At 39.5% G+C, this 20,201-nt stretch overlaps 1 protein-coding gene and 1 long non-coding RNA gene across 2 annotated transcripts in view; one reads left to right on the top strand and one right to left on the bottom strand.

Moving 5' to 3' along the window:
* Window positions 1-20,201, top strand: part of LOC143020720 (uncharacterized) — a 134,007-nt gene that overhangs the window by 103,815 nt on the left and 9,991 nt on the right. The gene's annotated exons all lie outside the window — the stretch shown is intronic.
* Window positions 1,110-20,201, bottom strand: part of kdn (citrate synthase) — a 33,447-nt gene continuing 14,355 nt past the window's right edge. The window contains exons 4-8 of the mRNA XM_076177406.1: window positions 19,821-20,009; window positions 13,800-13,999; window positions 4,236-4,368; window positions 3,667-3,870; window positions 1,110-1,994 (exon numbers count right to left, since the gene is read on the bottom strand). Of these exons, the coding sequence (XP_076033521.1) occupies window positions 1,713-1,994; window positions 3,667-3,870; window positions 4,236-4,368; window positions 13,800-13,999; window positions 19,821-20,009 (1,008 nt within the window). The 3' untranslated portion in view covers window positions 1,110-1,712. The remainder of the gene's footprint in view (window positions 1,995-3,666; window positions 3,871-4,235; window positions 4,369-13,799; window positions 14,000-19,820; window positions 20,010-20,201) is intronic.

Here is a 20,201-nt window from a genome sequence, read left to right as displayed (position 1 = left end):
GGGGTGATACATATACCAAGGCTTTTTCCCCCTTACAAGGGAAGTAGCCAAAAAGAAAAAGGCATAAAATCATTCCCACCCATTCCATTCTTAAATACACTCCACCCTCCCTCCCATCTTAGCACCTTCTGGATGACGGGTCGTCCCTGCACCTTGTCCACTGCCCTAGGTCAGAGGCAGTGTCGCAAGGCACAGCACATCCACAGCAAGGCCACTTCATTAAATCGGTGACCCCCCCTCGCATAAAAGGAGAAGGGGAGAAATCCCTTTGGACCGAGTCAAATTTTGCTCACACATACTACCTCATCCCCCACCCATTCCACGTAATGCATCACATCATCCATATACAACCATTCTCCATTCACCCCATCTTCTGTCCTCTCCCTCCCTTCCTCAACAGACATTCCCCTCTTCCTCAAAACCCCCTTCACCCCATCCATCCATCTCATCCTAGGACATCCCCTCATGTTCACTCCCTCAATATTTGCCTTCCATACCTCTTTTACTAGTCTTTCCTCACTCATTCTTTCCACGTGTCCAACCCATCCTAATACTCTTTCATCAACCCTATCTCCCAACTCCCTTTCCAACCCTGTTCTCCTCCTCATTTCTCACTCTATCTAGCCTAGTAACCCCTATCATACTTCTCAGACACCTCATCTCAAACACATTCAAACTCCTCCTCTCTTATGTTCCATGTTTCTGTCCCGTACAGTGCTGTTGGCACAATCACTCCTTCATACAGACTCCTCTTAGCATCCGTTCCCAAATGTCTATTCCTCATTACACTTTTTAATCCACCAAGGTATTTACTCGCTTCTCTCAATCATTCTACCTCCACCTCTACTCCACCTTTTCCTGCCACATTTGCACCAAGTATATAAAACTATCCACTTCCTCCAGTCGCTCTACCTTAATGCTCACTTCCTGTCTGCTACCACTTTCACCCCTTGTGGGCACACTCATACCACGCCATTTCATTAAGAGCCAAAATATTGTAATGACCACCACACCAACTATAAAATACAAAATTATAATCACATTCGATTAACAATTGTACATTTCCATATCACAATTTTCTTTGTAAAAGGTTAAAAGAAAGCCAGAAAAAGGATTACTGATTTTTAATACAATTTTGTACTCCTTAAAATACATGGCAGTTATGATCCTACCAAAATATTTTTACATATATGTACAGTGTGAGGGGGGACTCCTTCACTTTTCTGAATAAAATCTTTACCTAAACTGAAAGATGGAGGTGCCTTCTATAATTATCACTGGCCCAACATAATCAAAATGTGCAAAAAAAAATTGAATGGGAGTACAAATTCATATACTGAACTACCGGAAATTCTCTATAAGGCTTTGGCACCATGATCTACATGTCCCATTTCCGTTCAGTGAATGCAAGCTTTGGTGATGATACAGCCTGTAGAAGTCAATGAATAAACTTAAAATATATTAAAGTTCAAGATCAATGTACACAAAAATACATCTATCACATGACAAAATATCTATCTTGCTTAAAAAAAAAAAAGTGTGTAGGGAGGGTGTCATGCACCTATTAAACAATTCCAATACTATCAGGATTTTTACAGAAAAAAGAAAAAAAAGTATGGGTGCACAACTAACTGACACTCATGTGCCAGTCACTTTTTTTTTCTTGTATATCGGTTTGGTATCGAACTTTTAACTTTACTTTTGTAGATCTTTTAAGCAGCAGTGGCAGCAGCACCCACGAACTTTTTCAAACCTTCACTAGACATAGACTTTGGTCGCTCAATAGGAAGACCCAAGGCTCTGTCCCACACAAGGGAGGCCAGGACACCAAGAGCACGGGACACACCAAAGAGCACTGTATAGAAACTCATCTCAGTCATTCCATAGTGTTGCAGGAGAACACCGGAATGGGCATCTACATTGGGCCATGGGTTCTTCACCTTTCCAAGGTCCGTCAGGATAGGAGGAACAACTTTGTACACTGTGGCCACCAGCTGCAAGAATAAACAGAAGTGTGTTACATGGACGACAAACTTTCATTCTAGTACTACTCTAGGGTGCATATGCTTAACTAATCAAAACAAGATAAGGACTGCTCTTTTTCTCTCGGGGAGGGGGGGTGGGGGGGTGGGTGTGTGTGTGTGTGTGTGTGTGTGTGTGTGTGTGTGTGTGTGTGTGTGTGTGTGTGTGTGTGTGTGTGTGTGTGTGTGTGCCTGTGATTTTCTGTGGTGCACGAGATAATCAGAACATAGAATAGATTGCCTTGCTGCATTGCCTCTTGTAATGGTGACATTATATTCCTTGTGTGTTGTACATACGTATTTGTAATACTGTTTATTTATCATTGTATATTTAGTGAATTATTGTAAAATCCATGTGTCCATATTAAGTGTGTACGTTTTTCCCACCAAGTCTGTCAGAGTCAGTCTTGATTCCGCTTATGGAGTGCATGCACGCTTGTTCTGTAGTGCTAAATCGTACATACATATTAGTTTCAATTTAGTTTCATTTAGCCACCCCTATACACTTTCACCCTAGCATTGAGGTGAAGGACAGGGATGACCCTTCATCCCAAGATGTGCTTTGATGAGAGGAACAACAAATGTGTTTGCATGGGTGTGAAAAGAGTAGCGTGTGTAAGCTTCCAGTTGGCCACCCTCCTCATACTAGGGTAAAGGCTCTTCAGTGTATGTAACAAATGTACCCTGAAGGGCGAGTCAGCAAATATGGTGGGCACTAGAGGTAGTTCAGAACTACATCAAACATGAAGAGGATATTACAAAAAAAAATCCTTTTTCCTCTAAATTGGTAATATAACATTAAATGTTTGATATCTTCTACTTGGTGCTTGCATCTGGGGCAATTTACATTTGCAGTTACACCTACATTTTTTTTATTATTTTAAGGCAGGATGGTGGCCTGAACACATGTGCAGGAGAGTCTTGCACAAGGATGTTGGAAACATGGTCATCATATTAAGACAATGGGGCAGGACTCTCAGTAATGGATTTAAATTGGATAAATTTAGATTTACAAAGGAAACAGGCAAGAATTGGTTTACCAATAGTGGTCAATGAATGGAACAGACTTAGTAAACATATAGTGAGCACTGAAACTATCGGTTATTTTAAGAAAAGGTTAGACAACTTTATGAATGGGATGACAGGTGGTAATGGACATGGAACTGCCTAATGTAGGCCTTATGGTCTCTTGCAGTCTCCTCCATTCTTGTGTTCTTGTGTAATGATTCCTCTGTAGAGCTCATGTCTGGGGGAGTTTGGTGTAGCAGGAAGCTGGAATCAGAGTTCTTGTTTTGCGACCCGAGTGGGAGTTTTAGTATGAACATGTAGTGTGCTGAAGATGCGAGTAGCATGCTGAACTTGCTCTGGTTCATAGGGGCATGCCATGAACAATCCTTACAGTACAGACTCCATGTCACCAAATTTTCAATCCCTCCAATATAGTTACTATTAACCAGTCCTAAGCTAACTAGCCTCTTCCACAACCTTGCAAACAACCCTGAAGGAACTGTGTACCAATAGGCTCTTTCCAATTTTAGAGGAAGGTGTGGGGGAAGCTAAGATATGAACAGACTACAATTACTGTCAACCCCTTTTTCAAAAAATTATGTTGTGCAAAACTATGAAATCTTCAAGAAACTCTTACCTTGAAAAGTTTGTCATCTGGGAGATGCTTCAGAGCAAATTCCCTCTGGCAAGTGTATCTGGGATCCGTTTTCCTGAGCACAGCATGACCATACCCAGGCACTACCTGTCCAGACTTCAGGGTCTTCCAAATGAATTCTTTCAATTGATCTTCAGTGGCATCATCACCGATCTCTGCACGAACTTTGCTCAACCAAACCAAAACCTAAAACGACCAAGCATTATATTACAATACTTAACCAAGTTCTACATTTATAAACGATGCTATTATCCTATGAGATTTAACTTATGGATATTATACGTTTTTGCTCAAATTGGGTTCGTTTCCTTATAACCAGTTCTCCTTAAACTTTTGTTGACCATAAAAATCTATGAATAGTGCTGCAATACTGGCAAGATTAATCCCTTCACTATCTTCTGGCTACAACTGAGAATTTTTTTAAGACATGGCAGTAACTAACTTGAGGTCCCAACAAGAGGGTCTACATATGATGCACAAATTACTTGTCCTTTACAGGAACAATATATATAAAATAAAAAATATATATTTTTCTTTTTACAAGACATTACCTCCTGGTTTGCCAGACCATGCAAGGGACCTGCAAGGCCATTCATTCCAGCAGCAAAGGAGAGGTAGGGGTCTGACAAAGCTGACCCAACCAAATGTGTGGTGTGGGCAGACACATTACCACCTTCATGATCACTGGAATAAAAACAAATACAGGTATTAAATAAGCGATAGGAATCTTATAAATACAAAAGGTACATAAAGTAACAGGAACATGAATAAAATACTAAAGTCTACAAAAACCATTCAAATTCTCATATTCTAACTTAACCCAGCAACAACTACTTTTAATAACTAGCTCAAACACACACATGGTGTTAGGATGGAGGGTAGTGATTAGCAAATCCCACGTGGGTCAGTAATAGCAACCATTATGTTCTTGATCCAATTACGCAATGGAAGGTACGTCATGCTATCTTATGGGTGCAAATGATACCAAAATCATTAGAATAAGAAACTACATGTTGTTACATTAAGACCTTGTCAACATGTCCAAGAGCTGCTCTTGGGCAACTTGTCACCTAAACACACATCAGCAAGATCACTGGTGCAAAATACAGTTTGTCAGACAATAACATGGTTACAACAAGAATGGAGAGTAGGTAATTTGAATGCCTGATCCATTTTGTATTAGAATGTGAATATGCAAGTGGTATGGTCCAGAAAATGAAGAACATTCACAATATTGACAGAATACAATGAGCAGCCACAAAGGATCCCAGCCTCAAAGAAGTCATACTAGGAAGACACTGCTTTGAGCTGGGATAACTAAAAAGAGACTAAAATTGTCCTGTTCCGTCATTAAAGTGAATGGACAAATCGGAGATCTCTTGGTTTGGGGCAGTGACCACAAGGTCTAGAGAATTATTTTTTACAGTCTCTGAAGACGTCAAGAAACCATTTTCCATACCGACCTATTACAAACAGTCCAGAACAAGAGTCCAAGACAAAACTATAAATTTAGATGCAATATCCAATACTTGGGTACTGTTTAGGGACATCCTTGCAGACCATGAAGGAACAATGAGATACTTTTGTGCTAATGCTGTCCCAATGAAACATTCTTTACCATTTCTACCATCACCAGGGTCCTGCAAGAGGGACAGTGGAGTGCCCATTTACCACTAACCCAGTAGTTCTCAAGACGCATTTCCATGTATCCCATACTTATGTATTGCTGTTCTCTAGTCACCTGGAAACTAGTTCATCACTAGATTTAATCGCTATGCATCCACTATCAATCACCTGTTTCAGATTTGCGGTCCCTCTTGTGAAACACTATAGTCTTCCAAGGGGTCACAGACCCTAGGTTGAGAACCACTGTGCTAACCCCTTACCTTTACCAGGGGGTATGGCCCTGGGGGATCTTTCTCTGAACCAAGTACAAGACCTATAGGAATGGTTCTTGCACTGTTGAGCTGACAACCTGCAACTTTCCCCTCCTACTTTCATCCAATGACAAAGTCCTACACTAATACAACAACCAGCAGCCCTAAGGTTCATTTCAGATATATCTGTTATAGGACCCATGGACAGCTGCAAGGTGCTGTGGGATTAAAATTCTGCAATTATTCTGATTATTATTACGAGCACTACTTCTCCAATCCCCTTTTGTAGTAGTTAGAGCAGTTGTAGTGGTAGCTGCAATAGTGGTTGTTGTTCCCTAGAGTGACTGGCCAAGCAGTCCCATCTCCCTGCAGAATGCCACAAATGGAATGGGGATCTCCCACAAATCCCTTCTAGAACATATATTGCATTGTTAGCATGCATGATTGTGCAGAATCCTTCTATGTGTTTTATAGTATGGGAAGTGTAACATCCTGGACAGTTATCTGCATTGCAGTCATCCAGCCTCTTAACCTCTTCCATATGATGATGCCTACATAGGCATCATGAGGCAAAAGTGGGTTTACGAGGATGCCAGCATCGGGGTCTTGATTATATTTACTTTGTAGTTGTAGCAGAGTGTAGCTGGGAGGTACTCAGGAGTGAAGTGGGGACGAGGGAGAGAAGTTATGGCTATACTAGTAAGTGAAGAGATAAGTAAGTGGGTAGTGGAATGGAAGGCAGTTTCATCAAGGTTGATGTGGATGAAGGTGAAGCTGGGAAGGGAGATTTGGGTTTTTGTAAGTGTGTATGGACCTGGTAATGAGAAGAGCATAGAGGAAAGGGAGGCTTTTTGGATAGATATGAGTGCATAGAGGGATTAGGAAGAAATGTCAATGTACTTGTATTGGGAGACCTTAATGCTAGGTTAGGAAATGAACCAATAGACAGAGTGATTGAGAAGTATGGAGTTCCAGGTAAAAATCAAGGTTGATGTGGATGAAGGTGAAGCTGGGAAGGGAGTTGTGGGTTTTTGTAAATGTGTATGGGCCTGGTAGTGAGAAGAGCGTAGAGGATAGGGAGGCTTTCTGGAAAGATTTAAATGAGAGCATAGAGGGATTAGGGAGAAATGTCAATGTAGTTGTGTTGGGAGACCTTAACCCCTTCAATATGGGCCACATCGCACATCTGGCAGCATTAGCTGCCAGACGTGCGATGTTGCGTCATAATACTCGCGTTATAAAAAATAAAGTCACTGCTCTATCGCTCGTTCTCTTTCACCTGTGAATTTTGATAACCATAGAAAATATGATAAAGCCAGTTTACAGAGTATGGGGGTCACACAGGTACGACTACAATAAATATAATCAAGATGCCGACGTCGGCATCCTCGCGTACCCACTTGCTCCTCATGACGCCTATGAAGGCGTCACCGTATGGAAGGGGTTAATGCCAAGGTAGGAAATGAACCAATAGACGGAGTGATTGGGAAGTATGTAGTTCCAGGTAAAAATCGTAGTGGAGGATTGATGGTGGAGATGTGTCTTGAAAGAGTTGATAATAGCAAATACAGTGTTTAGGAGGAAAGTAAAGCATAAGTACATATGGGAGAGGGTGGTGGATGGAAGGGTGGGAGATAGAGCATTAATGGACTATATAGTGGTGACCAGGAGTATGGTAAGAAGAGTTAAGGATGTACATGTTCTAAGGGGAGAGAGTGGGGGAATATCAGATCATTTTCTGGTGGAAGGTAAATTGAGAGTGGAGAATAGGTGGAGAAAGAGGAAAAGGGCAGAAGGTAGGGAGGTACTTAAAGTGAACTGCTTAAGGGACTGTGGGAAGTGCTTATAGGTGAACGTGTCATAAAAGTTGTTCAATTTCTTTGGTGAACTTATGTATACTTACTCTATCGGAAAGAGTATTATTGCATACTAAATTGTTTTAGTAACATGTATATATTACATGTAGTTAATTTTTTTTCTTTCTTTTTTTTTATGATAGTATCTGTAATCATTGAAGTATCCATAGGCATAGGTAATCAGCCTACTATGTAGGAAATGAAAGATTAGAGTCTTGGGAACAACTTCATTAAATTAGATTTTTTCCTACTCTCTTTTATTTTTTTTATGATTTTTTTATTTTGAATAGTAGAAACTTCAGTGAAAATCTGCTATGATAAATTAAACAAAAAAATTAAGTTACAGTTTCCTTTATTTTTTACTAATCAAATTAAAGAATTACCGGTACTCTCTCTTTACAAATTCGAAAGAATGAATGAAATCGGACAAAAAGAAACAGAGATATGGCTATTTAAACATAAAAAACAAACTTTTCAGGAGAGGCATTTAAAGTTTAAAGGAGCGCACCAGCATTTAAAATCCTCCGGCCACGTACTCACTCATGACATTGTCTATTTTTTTACATTTCCGATTACAACTTTAAACAAAACTGAACTGGCTATCGAAAATTTGACTTTATTTCAATATACAGAATGTTTTTTCATGCAATGGGGTTGCCAGATGTCGCCAATAATTTATCTATTTTATTTTATATATAAGAAAAGAAACGGAATTGAGCTGTAATATTTGGTCGAAGTGTTACAACCATCATAGAGAATCTTTTGAATACCTGTTGCTAGAATAAAAGATAATACGATTGCATGCATGACTGGTAGGCTGACAGATACGCGACAGGGCGACATCCTTTCTCCTTTAGCTTTGAAGAGATACGGAGATCCTTGTGGTGATTGACGATTAGTGTTGGGCAAGTTGCCAGATATCTCCATATATATTAATTATAGTAAACAAAACAGAACTGGCTATCAAAATTTTGACTTTATTTCAATATACAGAATGTTTTTTCATGCAATGGGGTTGCCAGAGGTTGCCAAAAATTTATCTATTTTATTTTATATATAAGAAAAGAAACGGAATTGAGCTGTAATATTTGGCCAAAGTGTTACCACCATCATAGAGAATCTTTTGAAATGTTTACCTAAAATTCGTTAATTTTCCAGAATTTTTCGTGTTTTCGCGCCCTACAGTCCCTTAAATAAGGGAGAAAAAAAAAAAAAGGAGAATGAGTATAAGAAGCTGAAAGAGGAGTGGGAGGGAGTAAAGGATAGAGTACAACTAGGAGTGGAGGAGGAATGGGGATGGTTCAAGGAGGAAGTCATAAGGTGTGCAAAGATGGTGTGTGGAACAAGGAGGGCGAGAGGTAATGGAAAGAAGGGTAGTGAGTGGTGGGATGAGGAAGCAAAGAAAGGTGTAGAAGAGAAGAAGCAGGCATTCACAGACTGGCTACAAATTAGGACGAGGGAATCATACGAGAGGTACAAAATTTTTTGAAAGCAATAAAAAGATGTTTTGGAAGGAAATTAAAAGAGAAAGAGGAGGTGAATCAAATAGAAGAAAAGGTAAAAGGTGCAGATGGAGAGATGATAATGAAAGAGAAGGCAGTGAGAGGAAGGTGGGCAGAGTATTTTAGGGAGTTGCTAAATGTGAAGGAGGATAGGGAGGGAAAGGTAGTTGCAGTGGGAAGCGCTAAGAAAATGAGAGAGATGAGTGAGGAAAATGGAGGAGAAATAGGGAAGGATGAAGTGAAAGCAGCTGTTAAGATGATGAGAGCAGGTAAGGTACCTGGTCTGGATGGATGCCATGCAGAATGTCTGAAAAAAGGAGGTACAGTTATGGTGGACTGGCTGGTGAGGTTATTTAATGTTTGTTTAAGAGAGGGTAGAGTGCCGGAGGACTGGAGGAGTGCTTGTATAGTTCCGCTTTACAAGGGAAAGGGGGACAAGTGTGAGTAGTAGTTTCAGAGTGATCAGCTTGTTGAGTGTAGTTGGGAAGGCTTATGGGAGGGTCTTGATTGAGAGGATTAGAAGAGGAATAGAGGGAGTGATTGGTGAGGAACAGTGTGGGTTTAGGACAGGTAGGGGTTGTGTAGATCAGATTTTTGTGGTTAGACATGTGAGAAAGCTATAGGAAAAGATAGGGATGTTTTTTGGGCGTTTATGGATCTGGAAAAGGCTTACAACAGGATAGACAGGAAGGCACTGTGGGAGGTACTGAAGATATATGGGATAGGAGGAAAGCTGTTAAGAGCAGTCAAGAGTTTTTACGAGAGTAGTAGACCTTGTGTTAGGATTAGAAATGGAGAGAGTGAATGGTTTGAGGTAAAGGTGGGACTTCATCAGGGATGTGTTATGTCGCCCTGGCTGTTTAATCTTTACATGGATGGGGTGGTGCGAGAGGTGAATGCAAGGGTAGTGGGTCAGGGGTTGGAGATGATTAAAGAAAATGGAGAAAAGTGGGAGGTGAGCCAGTTGTTGTTTGCTGATGACACTGCGCTTGTAGTAAGATCAGAGGAGGGATTGAGGAAGTTAGTGACAGTGTTTGAGGTGTGTGAAAGAAGGAAGCTGATGATAAATGTGGGCAAACATCAGGTGATGAGATGTACAAGGGGAGAGAGTGACAGCAGGCTGGAAGTAAGCATTAAGGGTGAAAGACTGGAGGAAGTGGATAGCTTTAGGTACTTGGGTGCGAATGTGGCAGGAAAGGGAGGAGTGGGGTGGAGGTAGAATTTAGGAGGTTATAAAGGAGTGATTGTGCCAACAGCACTGTACGGGGCAGAAACATGGAACATGAGAGAGGAAGAGAGGAGTTTGAATGTGTTTGAGATGAAATGTCTGAGAAGTATGATGGGGTTATGAGACTTGATAGTGAGAAATGAGGTAAGGAGAACAGGGGTGGAAAGGGAGCTGGGAGATAGGGTTGATCAAAGAGTATTAGGATGGTTTGGACACATGGAAAGAATGAGTGAAGAAAGACTAGTAAAAGAAGTGTGGAAGGCAGAGGTGGAAGGAGTGAATAAGAGGGGGCTTCCTTGGATGAAATGGATGGATGGGGTGAAAGGGGCATTACAAAAGAGAGGAACATCTGTGGAGGAACGACGGGAGAGCACAGAAGATAGGAGTGAATGGAGAGGGGTTGTGTATAGACAATGCTGTGATGCATGATAGGGAGTGGGTGGGGGATGGGGGGGTGAGGAAGTATGAGAAAAAAATTGAGGCAGCCCGAAATGATTTCTCCCAGTCTTCTCCTTTTCTGCATGGGGGGACAGAATTTATGAAGTGGCCTTGCTGTGGATGTGCTGTGTCTTGTGACACTGCTTCTGACCCAGGGCAGTGGACAGGATGCACGGATGACCTGTCATCCAGGAGGTGCCAAGATAGGAGGGAGGGAAGAAGGTGGAGGGGAGTGGAATATATAGGAAAAGAAATGGGTGGGAGTGGTTTCTATGCCCTTTTTGGCTATCCCTCCTGTGTAGGGGGAAAAAGCCTTTGGTATATGTATTATTAATCAAGAGGGAAAAAGAACGAGTAATACAGCAGTGACTATATTTTATAACACTAGTAGTGTGATGCATCATTACACCAGCATACATTATGCATCCGATGCTGTGTGCGAGAATTTGACTCATATTGAAGAGGTTAAGGTAGCTAAGAAGAAGCTGGATGGTGGCCACACCACAGTCTGGCTAAGAGGGCTGTCCTTTTGAGGGGGCGAGGATTCTGAAGGATGGATATCAGGGGGTCTGGCATGCAGCAAAGTCTTGTATTTCAGTTCACTGATGGATAAGAGATGCGATTATGGGTATGCTTCTGGAGGCAAGTGTCTAGTGGTTGTGGAGAAAAGATTGTGTGTGTATGGTATAGGAATCTGGGTGTTGTTTTGATGTTTCTTGGCATGTGTGGGTGTTCTGCTATGTAGTGTATGGGTGTGCTGTGTTTGTGAAGGCTGCAGCTAGTGTTTGTGTGCCTCTCATCAAGTTGATCCTCGACTTTCAAAACTTAAGCTTCACGGTGTAAATGGTCTATAGGTGTTTTATTTGTGCAGCTTGTAATTGACTTGTGGCCTGTTTTGTATGGTCTGTAGGGTGTTGTGGCATGTCTTAATTGTTGTGGTTGTGGTGTGTGCGTGTACTTACCTAGTTGTATTCTACGGGAAGGGGAGCTATGCTTGTGGTATCCTGTCTTTGTACCTCGCAACATCTAATTTTTTCTTAAATTCATGTATGGTGTTTGTGTATGTGTACGCGTGCACATGCATGTGGTGGGGTGCCACCACATTCTTATGCATGTTACAGGTAACTAAATTCAACCTAAAGTAGGACCAGGATGGGAGACATGGTCACCTACATATACACACATCCCTAGGTAGTAAAAAACAACAAGTAGAGGGAAATGTTGGTAAATTAGTCATTCAATATTTTTCCTATTTTTTTCCATGCAGCAGAACTTTCCCTTGTTTTAGATAGAGAATGTCATGTACATTACTCACCACCTGTTCTTGATATTTTTCTATCTATTTACCAAGGATATCTTCCCTCTTATAAAGGAGGCTGCCAAAGCTTACCCCGCCATTGTTCCCCTTTCACCTTAGCTTCTAACTTGATATTTTTATTAGCCTATTCTTTATTCTATCTGACCCTGGAGCTTTACCAACATCCAGTGCAATACAGGAGTCTCTCAAATAATGCGGGGGTTAGGTTCCTGAAATTACCATGTATGACCAAATCCGCGTATGCTGACATTCCATATTAAATACTGAGAACCATATGTATGTGTATGTGTGTGTGTGCGTGCGAGTGTATGTGGTGTATGTATGTGGCGTTTGTATGTGTTTGTGCTTATATACATGTGTGTATGTGGCGTATATGCATGTGTGTATGTGGCATATATACATGTGTGTGTATGTGGCGTATACACGTGTGTGTGTGTATGTGGCGTATGTATATGTGGCATATGTATGTGTGTGTGGCATGTGTGTGTGTGTAGTGTGTGTGTGTGTATATGTATGTGTGTGTGTGTGTGCATGTATGTGTGTGTTCACATGTACAAGTAAGCAAGTATGTGCATGTGTCTGTTTGTATTTGTGTGTACACACGCGCATTCACAACATACACTGGTTGTCTAACACGTGTCTACGTGTGCGTGTCTACACGTGTGTAAGCGTGTATATGTCTGTTTTGGATCTCCCAAACCACCACCGCCAGTAACAACAAGAACCTCATAAGAGAAATTAAGACACGACAAGCGCTGTCATTATCAGACTTATTAGTTGTGTTCCAAACGAAAGAAACCTTACACTTCAACAGGTTAGGGCGGTAAAATTTCACGATAGCACGGCGCAGGTGGTGGAAGCGACAAGCAAAAGCTTGTTGGCTACCCCCTACCATACCACCCCCTACTCCCCTCCCTTCCTCCTGCATCAGTACCCGGAGGTAGACAAGTGACCGCAGGCAGCCACCCACGGCTATCCCCTCGCCCCACACCCTTGTTTGAGCAGTTCCCAGTGTACATAATGACCGCGTTATATGAGAATCGACTGTATATGGTAAAATAGAAAGCAGTCACCACAAATGTTTGCAATGTTGTCGCGTGTGTGCGTATGCATGCCTGACTCGGCACAAATTTTAAAACGGTTCTCTACATTTGAGATGGTTTTGAAATAAAATCTGTGTATGATTGAATCAGTGTTATTCGAATCCGCGTTATTTGTTGGACTCCTGTCATTATTATCATTATTTTTTTTTCACTTTTTCTTCCAACCTTCCTCAACAGACATTCCCCTCTTTCCCAATGCTCCTTTTACCCCATCCATTCATCTCATCCTTGGTCATCCCCTCATGTTCACTCCTACCTCTGCCTTCCACACCTTCCATACATTGTATAATCCATTGCCTAAAATGATATTTCCATCTTTTTCTTATCTAGGCTCTAATAAATATGCCAAATTCCTCCCTCAAATATATAATCGTTCTAGAAATATACCAGGTTCCTCCTCAGATAATTATTCATCAATCTAGTCAATATTGAGATGCATGCATATGTGCATGCAAGGCACATGCTGTGCACGTGTGCATGCATGCAGCCAATCAAATATGCATAATTATTTTAAAAAATAAGACCTGGGCAACCCTTTCATATTGGTGCTTTCAGTTTCTCTATGAACATTAACACAAGAGAATCTCTTGTACATTTAACCAAGAGGTACTTACGTTTTTATTCAGGCTGCTGTCAGGCTATTAATCAAAATGTCTTGGGAACCATCAAGTTACCACAACATGACAGGTGTTATGAACCAGTATACATTAACAACAAATTAACATGCAAATACACCATGTGATGGTATAAAACATTGAATACCTATGAACAATTACTTATGAGCACAACTAACCTGTGAATAGTAAGATACAGCCTCATGAGTTCTGTAAACTGGGGGTCATCATAGCCAAGCATTGCAGTGAAGTTAGAGGACCAATCCTTGCTCGGGTCGATGGCACCAATGCTGGTACCATCCCGATACAGGTTACGATAAATAGTGGCAGCAACTGTGGGCAGCTTTGCGATCAAATTCATCGAGTCTTCAAAGCAGTACTGTTAGTAGACAATACCTTCTCATTAGTGTACATTACATACACATACATACATACACACACATGTAAACATACAAGCACATCCACACAAAAACACACATTTACAAATTACACATACATAACATGCCTGTGCAATGCATACATGTACACATATTTATACATGCATATGAATATGCACATATCCACATATGCATTTACATATACACACATGCTATACATGTACATGTATATATTTTCACACACATATGCATACAAATAGATGTATACTTAAACATAAGCACACACACATTATACACATTCACACACAATCCATAAAAGAGACCAACAAGGGGTACCTCATTGTGGTGGTCCTACAAGATGGACAGCAGAGCTGCTATTTTCAAAACCCTTTAACCTCTCTCTTCCATTAGGTGCAGACACTTGGCCCAAGATCTATCTATTACAACAGTTTCTTTCACCTTGTTTCAGATGGAACTGCTCCCCTACTCTTATTCTAGTTGTTCACGTGACAAAACTCTGCACCGATATAAAACTGACATTCAATTTCCCTCCATCTAGATCTGTGGGAAAGCCTGAAGATCATAGCAACTCGAGGCAACAATTATACATACATGTGCACACACACACACAATTACATTCATACATGTACACATACATGTTAGCTTTTGTAGACTGCGAGAAGGCCTTTGACTGACTCTAGAACAAGTGAAAATTTGAAATTCTAAACACAAACAGGGTGCAAATGAACACATTGCAAGGGTTCTAGAGAGTGTATGTGCAAAAGGTAAAAAAATAAAAGATCATGAAAGGCGTATAGCACGGCAATATCACTTCAACCTAGCTATTTACAGCTTGCCTCCTAGGAGAGATTTTGAAAATAAGTCAAGTTAGGAATAGCAAGTAATGGAGAACATCTAAATCACCTCAGATTTGTGGACGACGTTTCAGAAACTGCAGAAGTCTTGCAAGATAAGTTGAATGATCAGATAAATATCAAAATACTTTTAAAGATATACAAGAGCAAAGCTAATATATGCCCAACTCAAAAGTTCATACTAAAGCAATTATAATTTATGGTGGGTCTTGGAATATAAATAGAAAAAGCTCTGCCAGGTGCTCAAATTGAGTAAAGAAAAAGGAAATAAAATGACATCACAAATGAAAGGAAAATGTTTGACAAATACAAGATTACATAAAGGATCCTCTACCTACAAGTTTGAAGCATATAACCAGTGCAATATGCCAGCTATAATCTATGAACAAGACTTAGGAAATGACGAGGGTGGCAGATACAAAGTTAAAGTGCATAAAGGAGAATAGATATAAATGCTGAAGAAAATGCTAAGAGACTACAAGGGAAAGCTGGGCAAGAACAACCTGAAGCAGTTGGAAAAATAAATAAATAAATAAATAAATTGGGCACAGATATTAACCAAATTGAGGGGTGATGGAGCAAGTGTGTTACTGACAAGGCACTACAAATGCTAAACATGAAAGCACGAGACCATATACATGGAGTAGGGGTGGAGAGAGAGAAAAATGATATTATATATATATATATATATATATATATATATATATATATATATATATATATATATATATACACACACACACACACACACACATATAATAATAAAACAGGAGTGATGTGGCAGAGGTAGGCTCAATCATCCAACTCACACAATGGCTTTATTACAGACACTTGTTAGCAGTGGATTTGAAATTGCTGACTACTACATATAGATATAAAAAAAGAATAGCTTCCCACACAGTGGTGGATATCTGGAATAAATTGGACGAGGCAACAATGTGTGCAAATACTCTACAAGAATTTAAGAACAAACTTGATACTGAAAGATACAAGGACTGGTCACTACGAGCATAGCTCCCTTCTCGTATAATACAACTAGGTGAAGACAAACAAAAACAAACACACACACACACACACACACAATGGGTAAGAGAATACCTTATATAGAAACGACAAACCGTTGAGACTAGATTTAATATTTACACCAGAGCCTGAAATTGTGGATAAAATGGAATACATGGCACCAATTGAAAAGAGTGCCCACATACTACTTAAGCTCAAAGTAAAAGAGGAAATATATATGGGGAGAAATGAGAAACACAGAAAAGGAAGACCGATGTTTAGCAAAATGAATTTTGGGAGAAAATTCTTTCAAAAAGAGTTGGGAAAAATTCTTTAATGAAGAAACACAGGTGGAAGAGAAATGGAAGATTTTAAAAGATATCTATAATGAAGGAGCGGATAAATACAAAAAACAGGAAAAGGTGTACATTAAGTGCTGGTATAACAAAAAATGTAGCGAGGCAAAAGGCAGAAGAGACAAAGCTTGGAAAAGATGGAAAAACAAAAACCTGGAAAGTGGCATATCAAACTAAGAAATAAGTAAAAATACACAGAAGAAAAAAACTATGAAAAAGACATATTAGACAAATGTAAAGATCAACCCAATTTATTCTATAGATATGTCAATGGTAATCTAATAAACAGGAAATAGTAAAACTACATCAAGGGAACATGGAATATACAGAGGATATGGAAATGGCTGAAATTAAGAAACATTTAAAATCTGTGTTCAGTAAAGAAAACACACATAATTGGGATGAAGAAAGGGGAGAAAGATCCCCCCAATGAGAGAAATAATTGTGACACAGAAAGAAATAATGGACCAAATAATGAACCTTGATGTCAGAAAATCACACAGCCTGGATGGAAGTGCAAACTGGATACTAAAAGAATGTACAGATAATGGACAAAATATACAAGATATTTGATTGCTCACTCAAAGAAGGAGAGGTACCAGAAGATTGGAAAAATGCCAATATAGTGCCAATGTATAAAGGGGGAAACAAGGAAGACCCAACAAACTATAGACCAGTCTCAAGTACAATAGCCAAAATTTGTGAAAAAGTTATCAAAAGTAGATAGACTACATCTGGAGAACAATATTGTATACTAAATCAGAGACAAATCAGATTTAGATGGGGAAGACCGTGTGCCACAAAGATGAGAGGGAGGGTGGAAGGGTGTGGAGTGTATTCAGGGATGGAATGGGTGGGAATGATTTTATGCCTTTTCCTTTTTGGCTACCTCCCTTGTAAGGGGGGAAAAGCCTTGGTATATGTATGCTTTTCAAGGTTAATAGATATAATGCAAGAAAGGGAAGGATGGGCAGACTGTGCTTTCCTGGCCTTATGAAAGGTGTATGATAAAGTACCACACAAAAAATTAAGAAAACTTGAAACAACAGGAGGTATACAAGGAAAACTATTGAAATGGATGGAAGATTTCTTGCATGGAAGAAAAATGAGTGGTGCTTTGAGATAAAAACTACTTGGGAAGAAATGATAAGTGGAGTCCCACAGGGTTCAGTACTGGCTCCAATAATGTATGCTATATATATACAAATAACATGGATAAAGGTGTGAATGTTACATGAACTTTTTTGCAATGACACAAAACTACTATAAAAAGTAAGTACAGAAAAAGATTGTGAATCACTACAGAGATATGAACAAAGTCTGGGAATGGAATCAGAAGTGGGAAGTGGACTTCAACATTAAGAAATGTAGTTAATGGAATTTGGAAAAAGTAAAAGTAAAAGAAGAAGAGAGAAGAAGAAGAAAAAAAAAAAAAAAAATCAGGACAATATAAAATTGGTGCAAAGAAAGTGTATTCCGAAAAGGGCCTAGGAGTAATCATCACCAATGACATGTCCCCTGACAAGCATGTAAACAAAATATTCGGTGAAACCTACAATTTATGATCAATAAAGGTGACTTTTAATTACTTGGACGAGGTAATGGTAAAGAAAACACTAGTCATACTGATAAGACCAAGATTGGAGTACACAGACACTATGGACACCTAGTACAAAAAAGAATACAAAGAAAATAGAAAGAATCCAAAGAACAACTACAAAACATGGTCCAAACACTTTCAAAATCGACATATGAGCAAAGATTGTCTAAACTGGAACTACCAACCCTAGAACAAGAGAAAGAGGTGATCTGTTGGCCATTTACAGAATTATGAAAGGGATGGAAGTTCTTGATAGAGAAGACTTATTAAATCGGGATAGCAGAAAAATAAGGGGACATGAAAAATTAAAAAAGGACAGTTATAGAAGAGATCTGAAAAGTTTTCCACACAGAATGGTGGAAGACTGGAACAAATTTGATGAAACAATAGTTAAGTGCAATCACCATACATGAATTTAAGATCAAACAAGATGTTGTGAGATACAAAGACGGGACACCATGAGCATAGCTCCCCTTCTCATATAATACTAGGTAAACACACAAACACACATGCACATAGTACATTTAAATATGTATACATACACATTCATATGTATTTACAATATATTCATATATATACATTCATACATATTAGAAATATGTGCTTACATATACAAGATTGCCAGAGATGTCAGTTTAAAGAATATGAAAAATCTGATCCACCCCATATTGCAATATACAGTAGTTGTGGTCACCACAAGAAAAATGAAAATGGAATACAAAGGGTGGAAATCATAATGACCCAAACTGTTAAGACAAAAAATTAAGACCACCCACACTAGGAGGATGTTATATAACAATATCTAGAACAAAAGAATGAATAAATGAACAGAATCCTTTATGGAAAGATAAAATATAACAAAATTGCAAAAAGTTATGGTGGATTGCTCGAGATGTTAGGGAACATAGCTTTTCACAGATGCTAAATCTATGGAACAAATAATTCAGTCCAACATAAATCAAGTTAAGGCAAAATTTGACGAGTGGTGACCCAAAAAGTTAACCTTGACAAGCATAGCTCCAACCCCATCCAATCAAGTACACGCCCACAAAAGGTCATGAACAAATGAACACAAATGTCTACAGGATGTTAAGGAAGTTTACCATACAGATGCATAAAATCTTGGAATAGCCTCATAGATGATATAGCCCTGGCTGAATATGAATTTAATCCTAGGTTTGATAACTGGAGGACAGATATATAGCCCTAGTAGAAGCCATAAACAAATTTTAATCTAGGTTTAAGTGGAGAGTAAGACAGAACCCCATAAGCATTGCTCCTTTCCTTAATACTATCGTGCAAGAGAGCATGCATCCTCCTCCCATGATCCCAACACAGCTGGTGGCCAGCATGGGTAAAGGAGGTCTCTGCTCCAACCACCCCAGAAGAGTACAAACTTAAGCAACAGTGTTAACCTGTTAAACAATTCAGTGCAGAAATTTAAAGCGTTTCATGCATATTAGAAAATTTAATGAATTGAAAAGTAGTTTAATGAAATACTAAAAGGATATTGAAAATTCAGAAGTCTGGCAAAGCAGCAAGCTGACAAAAGTGGTGAATGGAGACTGTAATGAATTTGGCACCTGACTGAGCAAGAACAGGATAATTTTATCTTTTTAATGAAGAGTAATACAATCGAGCCAAGAACAAGAAATATCCACTATGAATGATTTAGTTCCAGTTTTGGCTATACCTCCTCCGGTATTTCACAAGTTTATGCACCTGTATGGAAGATTACTTATGGATGTTTCTTTACCAAGTTGCTTGACCTTGTGAAGCCCTCTTCTTTATCAAGAGATTTGTCACTTGTGTGTGCATGTACATGTGAGCCAACTTGACAATCTACCTATTCTGACATCAGCCTCTACTCTTTTGGAAACAATTCTATCTTCAAATACTTTCCTGGAAAAGCAGTAGAGAAAACGCTACTTGTATAGCAATGTAATCAAACCCAATATTTCAAAATTAAATAATGAATACATAAACCTACCTCCCAATACTTGCTCTTGTGTACACCATCACCATATGCTTTGGCAAACTGACTTTCACTATTCAGGGCAGTGATAGCTGCCGAAAACTGTGACATGGGATGCAGATTTGAGGGGAAGTTGTTCAGCATATTGACTATATGGGGAGGCAAGTCTGCTCTATCTGCCCATTCCTTCGAAACTGCATCAACCTGTAAAATAAAATATAAAATAAAGGTGTGTGTGGAGAATGGTAGTGTATGGATGATGCTGTGATACATGGAAGGGAGTGAGTGGGGTATGCAAGGGTGAGGAAGAAAATGTGAATGATATTTTGATGCACCCCAAAGCGATTTCTCCCCATCTTTTTCCTGCATGAGGAGATGGAGGGGCCTTGCCATGGA

Source organism: Oratosquilla oratoria, chromosome 40, assembly GCF_046742065.1.
Source record: "Oratosquilla oratoria isolate Oo_2021 chromosome 40, ASM4674206v1, whole genome shotgun sequence".
Classification (NCBI taxonomy): Eukaryota; Metazoa; Arthropoda; class Malacostraca; order Stomatopoda; family Squillidae; genus Oratosquilla; species Oratosquilla oratoria.
The sequence above is the reverse complement of the archived record's forward strand: the minus strand, read 5'-3'. Positions and strand labels throughout refer to the sequence as shown.